This window comes from Schistocerca nitens, chromosome 1, assembly GCF_023898315.1.
Source record: "Schistocerca nitens isolate TAMUIC-IGC-003100 chromosome 1, iqSchNite1.1, whole genome shotgun sequence".
NCBI lineage: Eukaryota > Metazoa > Arthropoda > Insecta > Orthoptera > Acrididae > Schistocerca > Schistocerca nitens.
This window is the reverse complement of record NC_064614.1, coordinates 109,327,350-109,344,893: the sequence shown is the minus strand read 5'-3', so window position 1 is coordinate 109,344,893 and position 17,544 is coordinate 109,327,350. Positions and strand designations below refer to the sequence as shown.

At 41.4% G+C, this 17,544-nt stretch overlaps 1 protein-coding gene across 1 annotated transcript in view; it reads right to left on the bottom strand.

The window, feature by feature from the left end:
- Positions 1–17,544, bottom strand: part of LOC126253606 (RNA-binding protein Musashi homolog Rbp6) — a 1,376,810-nt gene that overhangs the window by 978,724 nt on the left and 380,542 nt on the right. The window contains exon 4 of the mRNA XM_049955272.1: positions 16,133–16,174. Within this exon, the coding sequence (XP_049811229.1) occupies positions 16,133–16,174 (42 nt within the window). The remainder of the gene's footprint in view (positions 1–16,132; positions 16,175–17,544) is intronic.

Here is a 17,544-nt window from a genome sequence, read left to right as displayed (position 1 = left end):
GATGATTCAGTTCTAAACGTTTTGAAATGCTTAACTAGTACATGCAGGGACAGCTGCATCAAATCAGTCTCTAGACTGAAGACAACAACAATAACTAGTAGATAACACTTTTTTCAAAATTAATAAGCAAACATATTAATAGTATTAATAGTAAGACTGTATTAATAACTTTCAGTGTTCGGCTGTCCGCCCCAGGTAGCTGAGTGGTGGAGACATGTGCACCAAAAATTCCTTCCTACCTTCGTTCGGGCACTGTGGTTCTCTGTCACGTGTGGCAAGATCAACACCAACCAACGACTCCATGCAATTGGACTAGTGGACACTCCACTATGCCCGAAATGTCGCCAAGTGGATGACGAACATCACCGTTAACTTGTATCGCGGTGGAGGACGTATGGCTCCTAGGAAGACAGATGGTGGCTTGCTACCTCCGTGTGACCCCGCAACATATTACACCTGCTTCCTTCTTACATCCGGAAAGTGACTACTTTCCGGCGACTAAATCACAGTCGATCATCTGGGTCAAAGGTTGGACGATCGCGTACCTCTATGGGGATACTGCCAAGTCGCGACTCGACTTTTGGTATTTCTTGCAGCAAGCCCACAATGAGGTTCATAGATGGTCACACTACCGGAAAACCTTTGGCAACTATCTTCAGGCAGTCTTCCTCGACCCCCCACGTAGTTGGGATGTGCCGGGTGCAGTCGGTGTGCACATTTGACAGCTGATAATGAACCTCACGCTTCTCTCACCGCTCCATATGTAATGCACATACTATACCATGAAATGATCTACACGTTACTTTTAACAGAGTGGTCCTTATGGAAAATAAATAAATAAAAAACAACATCCCTGTATCCCTGTTCCTTTACATTTGTGATTTGTTTTATATATACTTTTTTTTTTTTTGCAGAGGATGCATTTCATTTAGTGTTTGTGAACTGCCTAATTTTGTATCCAAATAAAAAAAAAAAAAAAGAAAAGTGGTCAGCGCGACAGGCTGTCAATCCTAAGGGCCCGGGTTCGATTCCCGGCTGGGTCGGAGATTTTCTCCGCTCAGGGACTGGGTGTTGTCCTAATCATCATCATTTCATCCCCATCGACGCGCAAGTCGCCGAAGTGGCGTCAAATCGAAAGACTTGCACCCGGCGAACGGTCTACCCGACGGGAGGCCCTAAACACACGACATTATTATTATTAGTGTTCGGCTCCACAAATTTAAATTATATGTAAAGTTTTACTCCAGTGCGTGGGAAATAAACATCCCAGGTTGGGATGCATAAATTAAAACCAGAGGAGGGGATGGTCTGATCCAGAGGGGGGGGGGGGGGAAATCCCCCCCATCCCCCCCTGTAAATCGCACACTGTTGTTTAGTGAGGAATTTCTCAGAATTAATCCGGTTGGTAGAAATACTACATTACCGCAACCGATTTGTAAAATACGTTAGGTAAGTAGCTTAGCTGTATTTCTCTCTAAATAAATGTAGAACATTCACAGGCTTGGGGGACTGGTGCGAGAGTGTGACAGAAGTGATGAAAAACCCAACTGAGGGACATCAGAAGAAAGACGTCGAGCATGGTGCAAGAACATGTTTATGGAATTTCAAGAACCATCTATCAAGGCGTAAACTACCAATAGACTGCAGCACATTACCTATTTATCCCATAGTGATAGTGCAGATAAAATCAGACGGTATGAGCTCAAACAAAAGCATATAAGTAATCACTCTTCCCACTCTCAGTGCATAGTGGATCGTGAAGAAACCTTAACACTGCGTTATTCGTACTGCAACTCCACGGTTTCACAAGACGACTGCACGAAATATACAAGGCATACAGAAAAACGACACACGTCAGTGACTAGAGCATTTCTCCAAGTTTCGATTCGCAATACGCGCTGTGGCGCAGTTGCCCTAGTGGGTAGGCCTGTCAGAACGTGTAGGTAAACCGTCTGCTCCGTGTTGTCCCACTGAATTAGTTCGTGTCTGCAGATTGCAAGGGTAAAAGTATTGATTCAATTCCCACGTATCGAAGCTTGCACTTAGTCACCTCTGCGGGACCGGTGTCCATAGGTAGCACGGAGACGCGCCATCATATCAGTAAAGGAGCGTTTTGCCGCCTGGCGATGTGGTGGAAGGCAGTTGGTCTGAAGGAGTCAGCAGAATGGGTCATAAACGAGCGCGCGGAGTGCGGAAAGTAGGCACGAACATTAATAATCGCTGACTCGCGCTAGTTTTGTATGACGTGAGGTAACACAAAATATTTTACAGTGACCAGTCTGAAACAAAATGGTAATACCTCACTCGCGTGGAGTTTTGGAAATAGTTGAATACCAACACACTGACTCTACACATATTAGCGACGTTTTGTATGGACTTAAAATATAATTAATTATAAATTACTCTCACTTCAAGAGACCTTGTTCACCGTTTATTGTATGTTATTTAGTTATGTAGAGAAGTTTGAGTAGGACTTTGAAAGCAGAATGCGTCACTTTGGCACATGGTTAGGAATTAATTGCCACTGTTGTCAAGGTCAAGTTGTCTGATGCAAACCGATACAACAGCAAACTAAACGTGCCAGTATCCAAGAAACAACGTCAATCCAAAAGTGGCCAGTGGATTTCCAAAGTGCGGGTGTGCCTTCCTGGGAATTAGACCTCAACGAACTGCACGCACTTTCTGGTCGAGACCCAAGCACCGCCCATGCTGATCGCCTGAAATGTGAGTTAAGAACTTGGTGAAACACTCTATCCATTGATATGTGTTTATTTTCTACCTGGGTTGTGGCTTTCGTGCGTATGAGAGTGATTTGGAGATTGTGGTTGTGCGAGTGGCGTTTCATATTGATTTACACTTCATTTTCTCCTGTCAATCGCCATTTAACTCATAAATACAGTTGCAAGTATGTAGCAGTTATAAATACAGTTGCAAGTATGTAGCGGTTTGGTCTAACCCTAGGTGCAGGACAGTCACTTCGCAGTGCAGCCCATTTCCAAATTTTGTCATGAAATGAGCGAACAACACGGAGTGCGATCGTCAAGGACGGCAAACGGACGAATTGGTTTCTGTGGGAGGACGGTGTAACTGTAAACGGCTGCGGATATTCACAGGCGACTGCTGGCGTTGTGTGCAGAGATTGCTCTTGCAACACAACGATCGTCCCTCTACGAGTCAAGAACCACGGCTGCCATCGCTAAAAAGGGGTTCCAGGTACTGCCACACCCACCATATTCTCCAGACTTGGACTTTGAACGTTTGCAGACCCTCCTCGAAGCACTTTTCTGGAGTCTGTCGCGTCTACTGCGGGATAGCTGTCTCATTTCCTGGAATTCTTGAAAATTATAACCGTGTCGATGTTTCTTCATAGACCAGAATTGGTGATAATCAGAAGGGGCCGAATCAGGAGAATACGGTAGGTGTGGTCGTAACTAGAGCCCCATTTCTGCGATGGCAGTTGTGGTTTTCTGACTCGTATGTGGACGAGCGTTGTAGTGTTGCATGAACACGTTTCGGACGCTTCACTCCCCCGACACACTAGCAGCAACCGCCTGTGAATATCTGCAGTCCTTACACCCTAATTCCACAGAAACTCACGGGGCTCATTGCTGTCCTTGATGACCACATTCGATTTTATCAGCTCATGTAACGACAGCAGTTGGGAAATTGGACTGTTATTTGCAGGGATTACGCTTCTAGCAATTTTTCTGCCACCTATCGTTAGACCAATGTATTACATACCTGAAACTGTACTGATGAGTCAAATAGCCCACCATAAAAGATGGAAAAAAAACTGAGTGTAAATCAGTATGGAACATCCCTAGTAGATGTAAGGGACAGCAGTCGAAGTTTTAACACATGAAGCTGACAACAGTGAAAGCAATAAATAAAAAACAAACAAACAAACACCATTGGAGCATGCCTTGAAAAGCTAACGGCACCGCCCGGCCGCCGTGTCTTCGTACACCCATAGGCTGATACAATAGCTCCCTACTTAGCAATCATATACAACCGCTCGCTCACCGATAGATCTGTACCTACAGATTGGAAAATTGCGCAGGTCGCACCAGTGTTTAAGAAGGGTAGTAGGAGTAATCCATCGAACTACAGACCTATATCAATGACGTCGGTTTGCAGTAGGGTTTTGGAGCATACACTGTATTCAAACATTATAAATCACCTCGAAGGGAACGATCTATTGATACGTAATCAGCATGGTTTCAGAAAACATCGTTCTTGTGCAACGCAGCTAGCTCTTTATTCGCACGAAGTAATGGCCGCTATCGACAGGGGATCTCAAGTTGATTCCGTATTTCTAGATTTCCGGAAAGCTTTTGACACCGTTCCTCACAAGCGACTTCTAATCAAGCTCCGGGCCTATGGGGTATCGTCTCAGTTGTGCGACTGGATTCGTGATTACCTGTCAGGAAGGTCGCAGTTCGTAGTAATAGACGGCAAATCATCGAGTAAAACTGAAGTGATATCAGGTGTTCCCCAGGGAAGCGTCCTGGGACCTCTGCTGTTCCTGATCTATATAAATGACCTGGGTGACAATCTGAACAGTTCTCTTAGGTTGTTCGCAGATGATGCTGTAATTTACCGTCTAGTAAGGTCATCCGAAGACCAGTATCAGTTGCAAAGCGATTTAGAAAAGATTGTTGTATGGTGTGGCAGGTGGCGGTTGACGCTAAATAACGAAAAGTGTGGGGTGATCCACATGAGTTCCAAAATAAATCCGTTAGAATTCGATTACTCGATAAATAGTACAATCCTCAAGGCTGTCAATTCAACTAAGTACCTGGGTGATAAAATTACGAACAACTTCGGTTGGAAAGACCACATAGATAATACGGTGGGGAAGACGAGCGAAAGGTTGCGTTTAATTGGCAGGACATTTAGAAGATGCAACAAGTCCACTAAAGAGACAGTTTACACTACACTCGTTCGTCCTCTGTTAGAATATTGCTGCGCGGTGTGGGATCCTTACCAGGTGGGACTGACGGAGGACATCGAAAGGGTGCAAAAAAGGGCAGCTCGTTTTTTATTATCACGTAATAGGGGAGAGAGTGTGGCAGATATGATACGCGAGTTGGGATGGAAGTCATTAAAGCAAAGACGTTTTTCGTCGCGGCGAGATCTATTTACGAAATTTCAGTCAATAACTTTCTCTTCCGAATGCGAAAATATTTTGTTGAGCCCAACCTACATAGGTAGGAATGATCATCAAAATAAAATAAGAGAAATCAGAGCTCGAACAGAAAGGTTTAGGTGTTCGTTTTTCCCGCGCGCTGTTCGGGAGTGGAATGGTAGAGAGATAGTACGATTGTGGTTCGATGAACCCTCTGCCAAGCACTTAAATGTGAATTGCAGAGTAGTCATGTAGATGTAGATGTAGATGTAGGCGTCACTGAATGCAGATATGGAGGAGCATGCAGTCAGTACATCGTTCTCCTGGACGTTTTCAGTATTCGTGACCAGTGTCGATACTTCTCAGTGAAGTAGCTCATCAATTGGCCCCACAAGGGCCGAGTGCGCCCCGCTTCGCAACAGCACTCGGCAGACCCTGATGGCGGCCAATCAATTGCTAGCCCAGCCCGATAGTGCTTACCTTCGGTGATCTGACGGGAATCGGTGCTACCACTGCGGCAAGGCGTCTAAAGTTATCCACAACTTCTTAGCAAAATATATGGTCTTTTTTTTTTTGGTCATCAGTCTACTGACTGGTTTGATGCGGCCCGCCACGAATTCCTTTCCTGTGCTAACCTCTTCATCTCAGAGTAGTACTTGCAACCTACGTCCTCAATTATTTGCTTGACGTATTCCAATCTCTGTCTTCCTCTACTGTTTTTGCCCTCTACAGCTCCCTCTAGTACCATGGAAGTCATTCCCTCATGTCTTAGCAGATGTCCTATCATCCTGTCCCTTCTCGTTATCAGTGTTTTCCACATATTCCTTTCCTCTCCGATTCTGCGTAGAACCTCCTCATTCCTTACCTTATCAGTCCACCTAATTTTCAACATTCGTCTATAGCACCACATCTCAAATGCTTCGATTCTCTTCTGTTCCGGTTTTCCCACAGTCCGTGTTTCACTACCATACAATGCTGTACTCCAGACGTACATCCTCAGAAATTTCTTCCTCAAATTAAGGCCGGTATTTGATATTAGTAGACTTCTCTTGGCCAGAAATGCCTTTTTTGCCATAGCGAGTCTGCTTTTCATGTCCTCCTTGCTCCGTCCGTCACTGGTTATTTTACTGCCTAGGTAGCAGAATTCCTTAACTTCATTGACTTCGTGACCATCAATCCTGATGTTAAGTTTCTCGCTGTTCTCATTTCTACTACTTCTCATTACCTTCGTCTTTCTCCGATTTACTCTCAAACCATACTGTGTACTCATTAGACTGTTCATTCCGTTCAGCAGATCATTTAATTCTTCTTCACTTTCACTCAGGATAGCAATGGCATCAGCGAATCCTATCATTGATATCCTTTCACCTTGTATTTTTATTCCACTCCTGAACCTTTCTTTTATTTCCATCATTGCTTCCTCGATGTACAGATTGAAGAGTAGGGGCGAAAGGCTACAGCCTTGTCTTACACCCTTCCTAATGCGAGCACTTCGTTCTTGATCGTCCACTCTTATTATTCCCTCTTGGTTGTTGTACATAGTGCATATGACCCGTCTCTCCCTATAGCTTACCCCTACTTTTTTCAGAATCTCGAACAGCTTGCATAGTTTTATATTGTCGAACGCTTTTTCCAGGTCGACAAATCCTATGAAAGTGTCTCGATTTTTCTTTAGCCTTGCTTCCATTGTTAGCCGTAACGTCAGAATTGCCTCTCTCGTCCCTTTACTGTTCGTAAAGCCAAACTGATCGTCACCTAGCGCATTCTCAATATACGGTCACGGTTCGGCTAACACTGCTTGTGGCCGTGGTATTCTGGAACGAGCGTCACGGGCCGTGTTCCGGGAAGCAGACGCTTCGCGCCAAGCACACGCTTCGTGCCAGGCTGCGCTACGCAGGTCGGTAAATCAAGACAATTACAGGCGCGGGCCCCTCCTTACGTTATCGCCGTGTTTGCTGTCTTGCGCCGGTGGCTCCCTCTTTGTTCTCGCGTAACAAATAGAGCAACACGGCGCGCACCTGCTGCCTCACAATCCCACACGCGTGAAGAACGGCTCGCCGCAACAGCGCGCGGTCCCGACAATGGGCCGCTTACAGGCTAAGGCAGTCGCCGCTAAGCGATGGTCGGGGGGGGGGGGGGGGGGGGGGTTCCCACTACGCAGCGCTGCGGCGTTTATCCGCGCGCGGACGAAATTATCAGCAGCTCGCGGTGGTGCTAACTTGGAGGGCCATCGTAAAGATTTACGTCGCCGATTCGAGTAGACCGCTATCTCTCGCGCTCGCACTTTATAGCTTACTGGTAGCACCATCGCCACTGCTAATGCCTTAAGTGAGTATCGCCCCATTAGAGATCCAGAAGGCTAACGGAAGAAATGAAATACCAGTAAAACGAAAATAACTCTTGATATGATAAACAGAATCGTCTGATAATATTTAACGTCTCTTAGCAACACCAGTACCTATGCTGCTCGCACTTATCTCAAACGACTTGTTTGTCTGCTTATGTTTATGTGACATCTGTATCATCATGATCTTTGATGTAACATCTACTTCAATATTTATGGATGTCCATCCTATTGCTTGGACGAGCGACTTCAGCTGATGGTATACCAGTATATGTAACCAAGTACCACCACAGCTGTATCTTGAGAATATATTTATTGTCCCCCACTACTAGATTCGACGGCACACACCGCCATCCTCAGGCCACACCACTGCCAAAAGAATATTAGAATTCCTTGGGGAATTAATTGTGTTCTTGTTACTAGTACACATTGGCTAACATTCCTCAGCTGTCTTTACTCGAAACTGTGTTTTCTCCAATGCCGTTGGAGACAACAGTGGCATTGGACTCCACAATAAACGCGCCAAGGAATTCTGATGCTCTTTAGGCAGTGGTGGTGCCTGAGGATGCCGGTATGTGCAGCCGAAACTAATCGTATGAGGTAATAAGTACATTTTCAGGCTACAGCTTTGGTGGTAATTTCTTCCATATCTACGTGAATGTTTTATACATTATTTATATCCATTTATGTCATCATAATTAATCTATGGATGTATTTTTAAATGTAATATTCTGTAAAAGAACGGAAATGTTAAAACTTTACTCGTAATGCTGGTTCATGCATAAGGTATTTAAGTTTGTAATCATGTAAAACACGGAGAGAAGTCGCTCTGCAACGTAACATGCATGGGCGGGATTATAGAAGGTGGAATTTGCGGTCGAACTGCAAGGCTCCTCTGTGGCAAAAGTTAATTGGTGGCTGGCATGCAAATTGTTCGTATCTGGTGAGATGAATAATGGCAAGAAGAGCAACAAGGTTATTTAATATTGCATCGGATGTGGAAACATTTTGCCCGTTATTCATCGTATGTAGTGGTTAGCTGGCAATGGCAATAGCAAGGAAAGCGTTTCTGAAGAAGAGAAATTTGTTAACATCGAGTATAGATTTAAGTGTCAGGAAGTCGTTTCTGAAAGTATTTGTACGGAGTGTAGCCATGTATGGAAGTGAAACATGGACGATAAATAGTTTGGACAAGAAGAGAATAGAAGCTTTCGAAATGTCGTGCTACAGAAGAATGCTGACGATTAGATGGGTAGATCACCTAACTAATGAGGAGGTGTTGAACAGAATTGGGGAGAAGAGGAGTTTGCGGCACAACTTGACAAGAAGAAGGGACCGGTTGGTATGACATGTTCTGAGGCATCAAGGGATCACAAATTTAGCATTGGATGGCAGCGTGGAGGGTAAAAATCGTAGAGAGAGACCAAGAGGTGAATACACTAAGCAGATTCAGAAGGATGTAGGTTGCAGTAAATACTGGGAGATGAAGAAGCTTGCACAGGTTAGAGTAGCGTGGAGAGCTGCATCAAACCAGTCTCAGGACTGAAGACAACAACAACAACAACTGGTTAGCTATGCGCTATGAAAATCCAACGCTAAGAAGAGAATTTTCAGACCTCGTTATGCAGCAAAGGCCAGGGATACCTTTGCCACTATTTTTTTGAGTAGCCACAGGAAATAGCCACATCCGCCACCTTCATCTCAAAGTATCAGTTAAGTACTGCATAATTCCATTGGCCAGTTGGGTGTTTACGACTTTTATTATCCAATAATAAGATCGTGTAGTGCAAACTTTGGCTTGAGCACCCATATTTTATCCTGTCATTTACCATATGTTGTCCTCGGTTATTTACCTACACAGGGTCTTGCTCAAAGTGCTGCAATATTTCAGAGTATCGTGTTTTATTGAACTTAAATTAGCTGGTTTCTGTAATAAAATTTAATAACAATAATGGAGTAGTGGATTTATTTACCTTTCTCTGAATCTCGTTTCTAATATAGTTAACTTGGTTTTGATAGAAAGATAGTTAAAGTTTCATTGAAGTAGTATTTCCAAGAAAAGATTTAAACTATTCAGGTTACAGATTGTTCTTATTGAAATCTCAGTACAGTATTACAGTTACTTGCAAAAATGATGATTGGTAATAGTTATTGACTACTAGACTTGAAGAAACAACACAAGGATCAATTCCTGCGTATGTTCGGAGGTAACAGCATTTATAATTTCATGTGTGTGTAGTTAATAGTGTTTCTCATACTGTATTGAGCCGACAGTGTTCTGCCTAGATCTGAGTCTTCTGACAGATTAGTTTCTGGGTCCCCACGCTAATTGTTGAGCCAGACTTAAATTTCATGTTGCAACTACACTATTAATTAACAACACTCCCAATTCTGTAACATTTTTGTACTATAATAAGCAGCTGGATATAATTATTCAACTACACTAGATCCACGTATCACATGCCTCATTGAAGCTAATACTATAAGGAAGTGAATGCTCCTTGAGAATGCAAATTATAAATCACAACAGGGATTATAAGCATCTGAAAACCGTTTCAATGGCTGTATATCCCAATAATGAAATTGATAAAAAGATCCTCGTGTCCAAGTTAGTATTCATTTATCTGTAATGATCATTAGCTTTCTGCTTTAATATGTGAATAGTGAGTGTTACTGAGGGCCAGTTGTCAAAACGTTATAATATTCCTTCCGCATTGTTCGTGTCTAACCACTGGTGCACTGCTAGCTGAAATGTGCTAGTGTCTTGTATCTAATTTGCAAAACATAAGTAAAGTCTCAAGTAAAGTCAATTCCAATAGCTATCTTTTTTTATAAACAATGCTAGTGCTTGGTACATGTTTGCCTAATTAGTCTGGCGACCGTTCTTTTTTATGTAATTGCAGTTTACTAATAACTAAAAGAACCTTCATTCTCATCATGTTTGTTCTGCTATCGCTTCCTTTCTACAAACGAAAACGGTCCGACACCTTTCCATCACTGCCAAATTAAAATCTTTCACATTAGTAATATTATTGGCGAACTAATTAAATTTTTTTCGAATTCCTGATCATTCCAGCGAGCAGCAACAAAACGAAAAAAAAAGCTGTGACACGGTAAAGAAATGTCTAAAACTTTTCATATTCAGATTTTTAGTTATTTTGATGAAATAACCTGATACAGTGCTACTAAAATTACTAGGTAACAGAAGGAAGAACTACGGCTTTGGGAAAAAAGTTTTACTATAATATAGACAAATAATCAATACAAAGCACATTCGAAAGTGTGAAATTATAATATGGCAAAAATAATGCAAAACGCATTGCTGTGTAGAGGCCGTTCGCCTAACCACCAGTAACCCTTCTCACACCATTATCATGCTAGTGGCCTAACCAGCGAAGCCGCAGGGGCTGCACCGGCAGACGTCAACCCCCCACTTGTACTAATCCTCCAGAAATGTCTCAGTGAGTCCGTAGAGGATGGCATAAGAGGCGTACAGTACGACTGGCCGTACTTTTCCAGCAGAATTTTGCCGGGATTAAAAAAAAACTGTTATTGGAATATCTTAGTAAGTCGTCGTGTAGGATTCTTTCTACTTGTTTTTGCGACAAGGTCTCGAAGTTTATGTTCCTCGCAGAAGCAATATCATCTCCGACGGGTTCTCTATAAAGTTCAATTCTACTTCGTGTGATTCTAAATGATGAGACAGACTTACGGGGAAAGTTTGTGTGTATAATTTATAACCATTTCGCGTAAACTGGCTGAACTGCAATAAACAAAATTCCAGCCACTTTCTCTGCTTATATGTCAAGGCTAATCTCAGGACCTCCTGTAGGGATTTTGATACGATTTCTGCTAGTAGATCGACTGCTTCAGAAAGATGGTTTGTGTATGTAATTTACTAACACTACTACCGACAAGTCATCGGGTCTTAAACATACGTCACCTTTCTCAGCTAGACGTCCGAAACTCGAGGATGATTGTACTCTGGTCACTTACGATACTTTTTGAACTTCAGCCGAAGCGCCGCGAGGTTTGACAGCCGCATGTAGTTCAACCGACAGTTTACTTTGAAAATAAGTAAATCGATCCGAAGAGGCTTTCCCACGCGAGAAGACTGCGGACCCTAGCGATCTGCGCTTGGCGGATAGGGTAAACCCGGTTCTAAGTTGGACTCGCAGAAGTTGTGGAGTCGCTGTCGCGGAACTTCTTCGCCTGGAACCAATTTTACAGCGGCTTTGCACGCGTAATGCCGGCGGATATTATGTCCTCACGCGATTCAGCCAGCGAGGCGCCGCTGTTGACAGGCTAGCGCCAAAGTGTGAGGCTAACTCTCTTAACGAGGTGGCAAGCTGACAGTAATGAACGAGCTGTTGGAAGCGCCGCTGCTGCTACCCAGCCGGCCCCGCTCCTGCGCGTGCGTCAGCAAAACCAGCCACCTGGCCGCTCTATTCCACACAATTTGTGGTATGCGGCAGGGTTCGATACTGGTTTCACTATTATTCTCATGAAAAGTTAGTACTTCATATGTTATATGCATAGCTGAAAAGAATTACTCTTTGTTGACGATACAATTCTTTTATCCCAACCACAAGATGTGCACCAGCTGAATGAAAGTAAATGTATATATTGCACTAAGATAATTGATTGGTTTACTGTAAATGGAGTATCACTTAACTCTTATAAAACACAACACATATACTCCCAAAGAAGGCAAAGCGAAAGTCTCAGAATTACAACAGAGTATGGAGCTATAGTAGCGTGTGAAATAGGAAGCTCAGAATTTCGAGGTGTGCATAGCAATTACAACCTGAAAACGACGGAGAATCAGTCGAAGACATTCAAGTTCAGCACCTATTGTCCCGTTTGCAAACTGCTTATTTTGGTAATCAAAATGTCATATGTTTGTTTCAGTTGCGAACTTTCGTATGGAATACTATTCTGGCGGACAGTTGTTCTTAGATTACGTTATTTGCTGATAAAGATGTTGTAAATATGGTTAAGTGTTGTACACTTCAGCAAGCCACTTGTAGAGTCTTGTTTAACGTTCTGGACATACTAACAAAAATTACGCCCCACAATTTACATCCTGTGTTAAGTCTGTCGTTAAGAACAGGTCAAAATATGGAGACAACGGTAGTGTTCATTAATACAGTACTACCAATAAAACTCCAATTGGCTTTTGATTAGGCGACTAGTGAATTAATATTTACATAATAACCAAAAATCAGAAACAAACTGGTATCACTGCTGCTTCCCAGTTCTTGTATTTCAGGGGAAATTTATGAATAGATAACACTGTGTGTTTGTGTGTGTGTTTGTGTGTGTGTGTGTGTGTGTGTGTGTGTGTATGTGTTGTGTGTTACACTTAATGAGTTTAAATAAGTACTATATACATGTAATTTAAAGCCAGTTATCTATGTGAAAAGCATGTAGTGATTTACTAGGAAAAAGAATAACATTTGCAAATAATTTTGGTCAATTCCCTCCATAAAAAGTAACTAAGTAGTATTTTAGAAACAATACAAGGTATAAGATAGATTTATGCTTGTGCATTATACTGAATTTTGTGATAATGGTACACTAACGATTCATGTTTAGTGTAACCTCCAGGCACCAGATAAAATTTTTTGTCAGTATATCTTATACTGTTGCACATAAGAACAAAAAATTTGACTAACCCCTTAAACAACCTAAACATCCCCTCAAAAAATACTTAACAGTATAAACACATTCTCTGGTCCCCTGTGGCTGCTGTTTATAGGAAATATCGGGTGCTAACTACAAGAGAAAAAAACACAACTGCAATGTATATAGCACTTGGGTATACGTAATTACGCTCTACGACGTTCCTGAAGATGAATAACTGTCCTAGCAAACTTCAGTCTGTCAGTCTGAGATACCAGCACGCCGATATGAAAAGAGGGACGAAGAGAAAACTGATGAATTGCAGCCAGATGTTTACTTCTGAATCGTCCTAAAGCTGCTCAGATATTCAGTTTTAGAAACTATTGCAGCACTGCTGAATAATAATTGTATGTAAGCATTAATTGATCAAGATTAATATAAAATACAATTAAATGCAGTTAAAACTATTGCGGAAAATTATTTTGAGTTGTGGTACTTAAACTCAGTATACAATGTGTCAAAAATAGAAAATTTTGGAACAATCGTCTATTTCAAATGGTCAGAAAATATTCCAATAAAAATAAGTAGTACTGATGAAAACTGAATCTTTAAAGTTCAGAGATTGTCTATGAGCAAACTATTGCGCAAATGAGAACAAAATGTACACACGTACAAAGATAGTGCCAAACCACAACTTTTTTCTGAAGGAAGTTTGACTGCAATTTAAATATTTTACTTTCATTAGCATTCAGAAAATATATTTTTATGTCAACTACGAAAAGCGAAACCAGGACAATGACTGTGAAAAGTCCAGTTCAACTATGAATCGTCGTTTATTTCTGGCGACGTGGAAGTTGTGGTCAGTCCATACTATTTATATTCTGTTCGTAATAGACATACTGAAGCTTTCTGTCCCTGTTATATATGCTCAAATTGCTACAGACCACAATGACTGTCCTTCTGAACTGAAAGATGCCTTAAGAAAGCGCTGAATTAAAATAACCTCTTAATTTAAAAATAATATCTGGCTCTCGTAACTGACCACATCGGTTTTAGATCAAAAGGTTACCTCGAGCAAACGGTGGCAAAATAAATTCCACAGAAAAGAAAAACTCGTGGGAAAATGACATGATATGTAACTACTTAAAATTATTTATTACATCTGTTATTGTGGTCTTCAGTCCAAAGACTGGTTTGATGCAGCTCTCAATGCTACTCTATCCAATGGAAGCCTCTTCATCTCCGAATAACTACTGCAACCTACATCATTCTGAATTAGTTTACTGTCTTCAATCGTTGGTCACCGTCTACAATTTTTATCCCCCTTACTTCCCTCCAATTCTAAACTGGCGAGACCTTCACCTCTCAGAACGTGTTCTTTTAGGCAAGTTGTGCCACAAATTTATTGCCACCCCTATTGTTCATTACCTCCTCGTTAGTTGTGTGATCTACACATCTAATCTTCAGCTTTCTTCTGTTGCACCATATTTCAAAAGCTTCTATTGTCTTTCTGTCTAAACTATGTATCGTCCATGTTTCACCTCCATACATCGCTACACTCCAGACAAAACCCTTAAGTCTATTGCCGGCCGCTGGTGGCCGAGCAGTTCTGGGGCTACAGTCTGGAACCGCGCGACCGTTACGGTCGCAGGTTCGAATCCTGCCTCGGGCATGGATGTGTGTGTTGTCCTTAGGTTAGTTAGGTTTAAGTAGTTCTAAGTTCTAGGGGACTTATGACCTCAGCAGTTGAGTCCCATAGTGCTCAGAGCCATTTGAACCATTTGAACCTTAAGTCTATTCTTTCTTTGATTTTCTTTATTACACCATCCTTCCTAATTTGAAGGTTATATCAGTGCTATTATACATGCTATTATACTTACAGTGCTATTATAGTTCCACACCTGTTATATATTCTTTGTGTAACTCAATATTAGAAACTATTTTTAGTTTCAGGTATGTCTGTCGCTGCATAGAATTCGGTATAACTCTTAAACATTTATCTACCTGTTCATTATCAGAATATAACTGTTGATAATTCCGCATAATTTGAAGTTATGTCTAGAGTATTTAATGGCACATCGTTTCGTACTTTATTAATAATCATATACATCCACATTTTTCCATCCACTTATTGCAACACAATAATTCAACATTTTGCAAAAACAGACATAATGTCTTAATGGGATAACAGAAATCAGTGATTTTATAATGTTACTTAAAATCCGTCTTGATTGCAATTGTTTTTATTCATATGGCCGGTTTCGGTTCATTCAGAACCATCTTCAGATCTGATATTTCAGTTACAGGAGTACCCCGGCCAAATCTAGCAACTTTCATATGCTGCATCACATGCAGATGTGACGCAGCATATGAAAGTTGCTAGATTTTGACGGGTTACTCCTGTAACCGAAATATCAGATCTGAAGGTGGTTCTGAATTAACCGAAACCGGTCATATGAATAAAAAAAATTGCAATCAAGACGGATTTTAAGTAACATTATAATTCAACATGATAACAGCTTCAGAATCAAAACCATATGTGTGTCAGAATAGTAGTTATAGGATGTCACGTGCATGAGTCAGAAAGAGTGTCACAATGAAACTCCCTAAGTCAATGAGTCCAGATACCCGAAAATCTGTGAACCCATCTGAACAGTCATTGTGCAACCACAGTGTGCGATTACGTCTGACTTTGCTTTATTTGACTCTACTTGTATGAAATTTTCAACCCATTGCAGCAAGACTCACAATCAAAATATGGAAGAACTCGGAGAAATATCAAATATAGTACTTTATTGAACCCCACTATGTCACCTGTTTTGGATTATTTTCGGAACGCAAGATACAGTAATCACAAAGATATTTTATTGCGCGTCTATTTTAACGACTCTCCTACGGCAATGAGGTATTTTGTGACCAGCCTTTAGTATTTATCGAGCAAATACTAAGCTTCTTTCTTTCAAGAACTTTTGCTTAACATCTTGTGAGGTGATTGCACCGAGAAATTTAAATTAAGCCAGAGTCTGATCACTTACCTTTGGATGTGCTCTCCTGGGGAAGGCAACCTTCGGGTCAATCTGAAAGCAAAGAAAAGGGAGATGTTAACTGACTTCTCGAGATATCATTTCGCATTAATATATTTTTTAAGAAGTACACTTCAAAACATTGAATCTGAACCAGGTCACTGTTGAAAGTTACGTAATCCACTCGTTGTTGTAGTATCGGCAGACATTTAAATCGAGTCACATACATTAGGTCAAGGGCATTGTCGCAATGGTAATAGCAGTTTCCACCAGATCACCGAATTTAAGCGCTGTTGGGCTTGGCTTGCAGTTGGATGGGTCACCATCCAGGGCTATCGGGTGCTGTTGCTAGGGTGGTGCAGTCAGGCCTTGTGAGACAAATTCGCGAGCTACTTGATGGAGAAATAGCGATATCGGTTACGAAAACGAGGAGAAAACTGAAAACGGCCGGGACAGCAGTGTGCTGAGCAGATGCCCCTCTGTACCTGCATCCGGTGACGCCTTAGGGCTGAGGATGAAACTGTGGTCGGTCGGTACCGCCGGGCCTTCGCAGCCTCTTCAGACAGTTTCTTATCTTTTTTAGTATTTGCTGTTGTGCTACGGTAATTCAAAAGTTCTGTGTGACGAACCATGATGGAAACAAAAGGCTATGGAAAATAAAAGAATGATACAAGTCTCAAAGCGCTTATTCAAAACGTTGTCGGTAATCAGAAACTGTCCGACACACCGTCACGTCTGCTGGAGGAGCACGGTGGGTTAAGGTTCCAGGGTTGCTTATTCATGTTCTGAAAACAATATTTAATTCTTCGTATGTGTCAATTGTTGCTTTAAAATTATTAAAGATATCTGAATTACGTTTTCGTAGCCCCCAGTATTTAAAAACGCACTGTAATCTTACAAAACAGAACGTTTGCACGCAACTGGTTTTAATTCATGTCAGTGTTGCACTGAGTTGGAAGAAACTTCGATTTTGAAGTATAAGCAGCCATTTTGAGTATAAAATTACTTTTGGTTTCCATATGTTTTCTGAAACAGGCATGTATATCTTACTAAAATTTCAATTTTGTTCTACAACAAAGTACATGGCTTGGTGTACAATCTTATTATGTAATATCTTACACTCACTCCCTTAGTCAGCAAACACTTTACACATTTGTTTAAAAACAATTAAAGGAAATTTCAGGGCAACAACTTGTAACGTCATTCTCGATTGTGAGTAATTGGTACAGTGTAATTAAGTATATGTATCTATGAAGTGTTTATTCTGTATGAGTTAAGTTCTTTGAATTGTTGGAAGGAAATGGAAATTTATGATGTATAATTTGTTTAACTTAACAGTATGTTTAAACAATGGAAATTTTATTAAATATGTCTGTTTGTTAAAAGAAAATTGTATGTAAATAACTGGATCATACTTAGGGAAA